The 7994-nt window shown below is 40.4% G+C and overlaps 1 protein-coding gene across 1 annotated transcript; it reads right to left on the minus strand.

Moving 5' to 3' along the window:
* Positions 1-860: 860 nt before the first annotated feature.
* Positions 861-3790, minus strand: LOC138032113 (beta-1,3-galactosyltransferase 1-like). The gene has a single exon (XM_068879704.1). It carries the CDS (start codon positions 3675-3677, stop codon positions 2430-2432), a length of 1248 nt encoding a protein of 415 aa, XP_068735805.1. The 5' UTR covers positions 3678-3790; the 3' UTR covers positions 861-2429.
* Between the last annotated feature and the right edge of the window lie 4204 nt (positions 3791-7994).

Below are 7994 nucleotides of genomic sequence, written 5' to 3' on the forward strand. Positions count from 1 at the left end.
GGCGTCAATTGCCCGGCTATTTTGCGTACACGAAAAGAAAAGATAGCGTTCATATGTAACGTTCTTTTTCGGTGAGCAGTACGCCTCGAACTTCGCCACAAGGGGTTCTATCTTATTCGCCTCTTCCTCTGTGAAGGTGAAGGTATCATACACTTCGAGAGCGTCTTCCCCGATTGTGTGTAAGAAGACCGCACATTGAGTTTCCTCAACTTTGGAATCTACTCCATTGGCTTTAGCATAGAGCACCCAGCGCTGCTTCCACTTGCGTCAATTTTCGGCAATGTTTCCGTCCAATCTTAAAGGTCCGATAGGCTTCATGTGTTTCATGATGGGCCACTTTTGACACCATGTACTAAACTTGGTTTAAGAAAGAACGGCAACGACTAAACTGTATGTGTTGATCAGCTCAAGGATTTATTAATCTGGTTCGAATCATACAAGAGGGTAATTCTATATACTTACGTCCGTATATAAAATTACACGTCAATCATATATCACAACTTGGTTTTATCAACGGAGTTGATAATGTAAATTGGCCACCGTACAGAGATTCTAAGAGCTGACGTTTCGAGCGTTAGCCCTTCGTCAGAGCGAATAGAATTTGGATTTGGATTCGCTCTGACGAAGGGCTAACGCTCGAAACGTCAGCTTTTAGAATCTCTGTACGGTGGCCAATTTACATTATCAACTCCGTTGATAAAACCAAATTTTTGTATAGTACTTCCCCACCGACGCAGCACCACAGTTTCTTTAGAAACTACCCCTTCATATATCACAACTAACTGTCATTTACAATTTCGGTTCTATATATACTATCGTCCTTACACGTGAATATTTTACGGTATTTTACAGGGACATAATGGGCACATTTATTCCGTTGGGAAACTACATGCATGACAGCGTGAGAAAGTGGTGTCTATGCGTGTGGGCATGAGAAATATATCAAATGCGTGTGTCTCACGCAAAATGCGTGAGAGTTGGAAGGTCTGGATTCGCGGAAAGGAAAGGAGCAGTGGTATTTGAAGCCAAAATATTATCTGTGGACTTATTAAATGCTTATAGTAAGATGAAAACAATGAAGTATCTGTCCTTCATTCCGGAAACAAGAGAACTTGCCGACACATCTTTGCCTGTGGAATGTCACACTTCTACTTGTGGGAATCGTCAAGAAACTACAGGCCCGGGTTGCTCGAAGCATGGTTAGCGCTATTAAACCATCGTTAAATATCATGGAAACCTATAGGTTTTGACACCCGTAAGATACATTAAACTTGCAGCTATTTGTATGGTGTTAGGCAACAAGTTTTAATTTAACTCATGTCAGGACACTGCATGCATGCAGATCCGAACAACCGCAGTGTTGATTTTTACATGTTTAGGGGCGTGAGTCCTTACCCGAGTTGGCAAGGTTCACTGTATTCAGCCATTTTCGTTGATAACCTACGTACTGTACGGAACGCGAGTTTCGTCCGATGTCCTTCTACAATTTAGGGATGTATATTTAATTTAAACGGGCTCTCTCAAACCAGTCGCCGATGGCAAAAGTATTAATTTTGACAAGGATTGGAGGCATTTATTTCTATTATAAAAATCCTACACTGCACAGTAAATCTATATACACGTACACAATATCTGTTGTCAAAACGATAAACAATAAAGCGTAACACCAAAAATATTAAATATCAAAGTTTTTTCACAAAGGAACGGTTGATTTGAGACTCGATCGATTGTTCAAATCGAATGTCATTTGAAACACACGCATGTATCAGACAGTCTGTTTACCGCCATAATTTCGTTCAACAACAGCAGCCATAGGAAAGTTGAGTTTTACACTTAGCCGCGTTCTCTGCAAAATTACAGGAAAACTCCATGTATTTGATGTTTCTGCTCAAATTCAAACCGATACGTACGTGCTAGTGTTGCGTGCGCACGTGCTAGAGTTCATGCTAAAGGGTTAACAATTCTTTGTAAAGATTTCGTAGTAACTAATAGCAGCGGTGCTATGAATGATTCCAAACGACCCGTGGCGGTTTCATTAAACGCATTGACAATGTTTTGAAATGATTTTGAAATGGATTTGCAACGCATTTCGGTTCCGTTGAAAAACATTGCCAACGTTTTAAAACGCAATGGAAATGCTCTTCAACGCATTTTCAATGCGTTGAAAATGCATTTATACAACGAAAAAACGCTTCAACGCTATTTTCGTTAAGCCTGCTTTTCCCAAATAGGGTCACATATAAAGATTCAAATACAAAAGTTGTCTACTGTTTATCTTCAGTTATCACTGCAAAACGTGATTCGCCAGCTGGCGACCAGTTCTGAAAATCTAGTTGCCAGCACTCAATTTTTGGTCGCATTGGCGACCAGTGAGTCACAATATTTCAAGCCCTGTGTAACAGTGCCTGTATTCCTATTCCAGAATACGGTCAAAGATTTCCACCTGGGATTCTTCTCTTTTTCATCCAGCACAAACTAAACAAATTTCGTTTTCGTACAATAACTGTCACTAGCCCTGTAACTATAACAGCAAAACAGATCAATACAAAGACAAAATGTTGTGTTAAAAATGTGTAAACAACACACCAACAGAAATTAGTCGAAATATTAAGTTTATTGGCTTCTAGAAATTTGCTTTCTATGTAATAAAAATCCGAGCTGCTATATTTATGTCCCAAAGCAAGCAAGCAATTCCACGTACACATGTGGAAGGAAAGGTGTCGATTTCTTATAAAAAATCCAGGAATATTTACAGGCTTTAGACCAATATCGCTTGCCAAGACTCCCAAATAAGCGTCTTCTACAGGAAATACCTTCCATCTCCTCATGTTTTGGAGTAAAGAGAACATCGCATCAGAAGATAGCACGTAAAATGCTCCAGAGGGATATAGCGGGAAGCGAGGTTCAGGATAACAGTCAAAAGACACAATATTAGGACCAGAAATACGTTCAACTAAAGCTCCTAAATCCTTGAGATAAAAGGCCCCTCTCGTCATATATCCCCCGTAAAATTGACCCTTTCCAAAGTTACTAAGCCAGAGCATCAAATGTGGTAAGCGTATATACACATCATCGTCTGCCTTTAGAATAAAGCGCGGGTTTAACTGTCTGTGCGTGACAGCCCAACGAAAGGCGGAAAGAACTTTCATCACTAAATTTTTGTAGCTGTCGATGCTGCTGAACTGCAATATATCGTTAAAGAGCTCTGCCTCTCGCTTGATTTCGTTTTCGCTGGGCCCATCGCCATTTTTAGCACTTCCTAAAACGAAGACATGTCTCCACCAAATATTAGCGCTAGTTTGTTTTAACCACGTATTCCGAATGGCATCCCGCTTCTCCGAGAAGAACCTCCTGTTCACTCCAGAAATGACGAGAACAAACATAAATAAATCTGACTCCAGTCCTGAGAGAGAAGGTTCCACGACGACAGAAGGGAAAGAGAAATTAAGTTGTGTACAAGACGACGAGTAAACATCAGAGATCATGATGGAAGAATTGGCTTGTCTTTTGTTGCGGACATCATCGGACAGGACTTTCAGTCCATTTCTTGGGTTGACGTTCGCACATTCACGATCGTACGAATCTGAACGTTGCGAGAAGGAAAGCAGCAAAGTCAAAATGGAAAGACATATTCCAAACCAAACAATTTCTCGTTTCTTTATCCAGTGGGACGGCATGGCATTTCTTGACCTTCGTGCTGTTTTCGAAATGATAATCGTGTTCGAAGCTGTGAGAACCTCAGCGGCATTCTCTGAAGAACGAGTCGGAATACAATACGAGCATCAAGGGTTGAAACGCAGCGCATCATGGGATAGGCTGTCCAGAAAAGTGTGTTGAATGCCAGCCATACTGAATATGTCCTGTTTCAGATCGCGTCTCTTTACCCCCGATTCATACTGCATTTTTCCACTGAAATTCCTCCTTTAGCCGTTGCATATTGGTCAGTAGGGACCTTAAGAGGCCCTGACTGTAAATATCGAGAATCCGCCGACAGTTGCAAAATTTCATAATTTATTTTATTCTACCCAAAAGATCCTTTTGGTGAACTATTTTCAAAAATTGAAATAAAAAGTTCCATCGCGCTTTGCTTTTTCCGAAAAATCCAAAAGTTCAAATTACGCCGAGGCGGCCCCCGACCCCCCGGAAAAACAATGAAAAATTCTGCAACTTCGCCAACTCCGTATGCGACAACGCGTTGAATTCCCGGTTTGCTTTTTTGGATATTGGTAAAAGGACCCTTTGTCTTTTAAAAAATGTAAACTTCATGTAATTTTGTCAAGTTTAAGACAATATAAAAACTCGTTGAAATAACCCACTTTCAATCTTTTGGGTTGAGGTGAAATAAAGGCCAACTTTAAAGGCCTATAAAAATCCTAGTATATAAATTTACATGTCATATTGTACATCAGCTGAAAGCTTTATCCTCATAGGTCATTATCTCCAACTGCCGATTTTGGCCCGCAAAAATTAGCGTATCCAGTTTAAAAAGAGTTCGGGCTATTTTGACCAGAAATTCAATGCAAATTGCTGAGCGGATGTCACGCAAGAGGTCACGGCCAATCCTAATCAGTTTGCAAATAATGCATCTCTTTTCTCTTCTGATTGAAAATGTCGGCAAAGAGCGCCTTGAAGTACTTCAATGACGTTTCATTATATTTAACGAGCATACAAGCACGCCACTTATCATTTTATTAATCTTAGATCTAACGGAACGATAACGGTCGTCGATCGCGTTGATGCATAGTCCAGGGTGCATACATACACAGCGAAGCTTATTACAAAGTTGAAAAGAATAGGGTAGACTTACTAACTGTAGTTACTCTTGGTTTAGAATAACGCGATGTCATCCCAGGAGCTCCCTATTTTACTCAATTTTTGACCGAAAAGGTTAACAAAACAGACTTACAAAACAAAATGATCAATGAAAATGTGCGTCCTCGCTTGCAGTTCTTGCTTACCGTAATTCGTTCATACATTTTAAACTGCTGATAATACCAGTTGCTTACGTCTTTTTCTTGCCTGTAGAAGAAAAGAAATGAAGAAAAAGAAACCAATCAAGAGTAAAAGAAAAACTCACGCAAAAGAGTAGCACATTCTGACAACATTATCGTCTCGTTGAAGGGCTGTTGTAGGGTTCTTTCTTCTCGCAACTTTTGAGATTTCTTTTTTAACCATGAAAAACAGTTACCATAAGGCACGTGTACCATTGTGTCGAGTAAATTATTACAAACATGTCAAATTTGATTTGCGTGATGATATAACTTTGCGTGACGTAACCAAAAAGTACGGATTTGTCTGCAGAACAGCAAGGACCAGATGTTCGGGAAACTCTTCTCAAAATGCAGCCCTGAAAACATCTCGAAATGAGACGACCTGAGACTCACAAGAAAAAAAGATCATAGTAATGATCTGCAATGAATTTGACCAGGCTTTCCGATTTTTCTACAAAACCCCACCGAAAGTAAAAGTCGAAGAATGTTGTCAAAGTTACTTGGACTCAGCTCTAAACGGCATGATATGTGTAAGACCAATTATCAATGAATCTGAATGAATTTGACCGGGGTCTTACCATGCGAATACAGCCATTTCTTCTCTCCTCGCCGCTGTCGCCGCCCGCTACGAACGTTTTGCGGGTCTTTATTTAGTAAAATCCAACTTGTGGTCTATTATCAATACTGCGTTCTGATTGGTTGAGCTACTACTAAGCTATATGTTATAGCCCACTAATAGCGAAAAGCGCGGGCTTTTTGGCGGTAAAAAAGGATTAAAGTCAAGCTTTAACTAGCTAAAAGTTTAATTTTTTATTCTCGATATTTTTGACCATCTATTTGGATTTTACTAAAACAATTATTCCTCTCGCCCTCATGGCCTCTGAGTCAATAGCCCATTCGGCCTTCGGCCTCATGGGCTACCGACTCAAAGGCCATTCGGGCTCGAGGAATAATTGTTAAATATAGAAAAAAACACCGAAAAAAAGGAACACCCACTTCTAAAAAGCACTAACTTGATATATTTGTGACAACATGTAAATTGTGTTTGTGCGTTTGTAAACGGTCTTTTTTAACATTATATAAAGATAGACTGACTATAAAATTGGTGCGAATAGAGGCTCCAAAGATATATCTTTCAGACCCTTTTACGGAAGTGGAGGCAGGGACTCTGGCAACAAGTGAATTGTCTATTGATCTTGTTAATCAGAATTGCATCTTGTTGTATCTTGCTTTTGCTTCGGTCGAGAGTCCCATTTCATGCGAGCTTCCAGCGATTTGAAGGGGATTTTGAGGGGGTATTCCTTTTTTACTTTAGCTGGGATTTTGAAGAAAACGAAGAAATTGATCAGATTCATTGATAATTGAAGATCTTGATGTTCCTTACACTTGTAGATCAATAAGATCAGGATAGCCGTTTCAAGTTGATTTTCGTTTTTGGGTCTTAGGGCTGATGTGGTCGTTTTCTACCCACCCTCAGATGTTTATTTCCAAGCAATAGGATCGGATAGCATCGAGCAAGCTATCCTCTTCGAGCGGTGCCCGCAGTGCGCGCGAGTAAAGACAGAACGCGTAAGTGGCAGGCTAGGGCGACCCCATCCCGACCATCTCGCGTCTCTTTCTGGTGCTCACTCGCCTGTCTCCTCCGCAGAAGCATGTTTGCTATTATTACTGGAATACCAAGCGGAAGCCTCTGCGGAGGAGAGAAGCGAGGGGCACCAGAAAGAGAAACGCGAAATGACTGCGGTGCGGTCGCTCCGGTTTAGCGCTCTTTGCTGGCTTGCATCGCTCACCGCTCGAAAAGAATAGCTCGCTTGAGCCTACCCTTTGCCAAGGTGTGGCTGTACCCTCCGCCTTTTTCGTTTTTCCCCTACCTTCTTTCTACGCCTCTATTCTGAGTTTTTACGCAAACCCCAATACCGATATCTGTCAGTGATCAAAACAATTTTATCTTTAATATCTTTTTGTTATGAATATGTACTCGGGGCATTTCGGTTTTTCAAGTGACAAGGATGATCGATTGATAGCCATTCTTTTGGATCACTTCCGTCGCTTGAAGTCTGTCCGGGTTATTTATCCAAAATTTTCAAAAAAGCTCTTCGTCTAGGGGTATCCCAGAGCCGATGTACCCGGATATTCTTTGAAAGGGGTTTACTACCATGCCCAACTAGAAGAAAGGGTTTCGCTGGTTGATAAGACGAAAGTTGACTCACTGCTACTAATTCCACAGTCCCCTTTAGCTGTAGAGGACTTAAATATGTCCTGTGGTCTCGGTTGGAACTGAACATCCATCTCTGCAGCCAACTCCGTGGGACGGCTTCGTCACGTGATGTTATAACACAAATCAGATAATATTTTACTCGACGCAATGGTACTAGTGCCGTTTCGTAACAGTGTTGTTCATGGTTAAAAGAGAATTCTAAAACGAAAAATCGTGCTAAAAACGTTCAAAAAAAGAAAGAACCTTACAACAACGAGACGATAATTTTGTCAGAATGTCATGGAATGTGCAACTCTTTTGCGTGACATTCGTTTTGGAATGCAAATTATTGGTGAAAAAGGTCGTAAGTTTTTCTTTTACTCTTGATTGGTTTCTTTTTCTTCATTTTTTTTTTTCTACAGGCAAGAAAAATATCTGAGTTATTGGCTTTATCATTTATGAACGAATTACGGTAAGCAAGAACTGCAAGGACGCACATCTTCATTGATCATTTCTTTGGCAGTGTGTTTTGTTGACCTTTTCGGTCAAAAATTGAGTAAGATAGGGAGCTCCTAGGACTACATCGCGTTATTTTAAACCAACAGTAACAACAGTAAGTCTACCCAATTCTCTTCAACTTTGTAATAAGTTTCGCTGTGTATGTGAATCAAATTTTACGTCAATTTATTGGACTACGCATTCAACGCGATCGACGACTGTTATCTTCGTCTAGACCTAAGATAAATAAAATGATATGTGGTGTGCTTGTATGGTCGTTAAATATATTGAAAGGTCATTGAAGTACT

The sequence above is a fragment of the Montipora capricornis genome, chromosome 14, assembly GCF_036669925.1.
Source record: "Montipora capricornis isolate CH-2021 chromosome 14, ASM3666992v2, whole genome shotgun sequence".
NCBI classification, from domain to species: Eukaryota; Metazoa; Cnidaria; class Anthozoa; order Scleractinia; family Acroporidae; genus Montipora; species Montipora capricornis.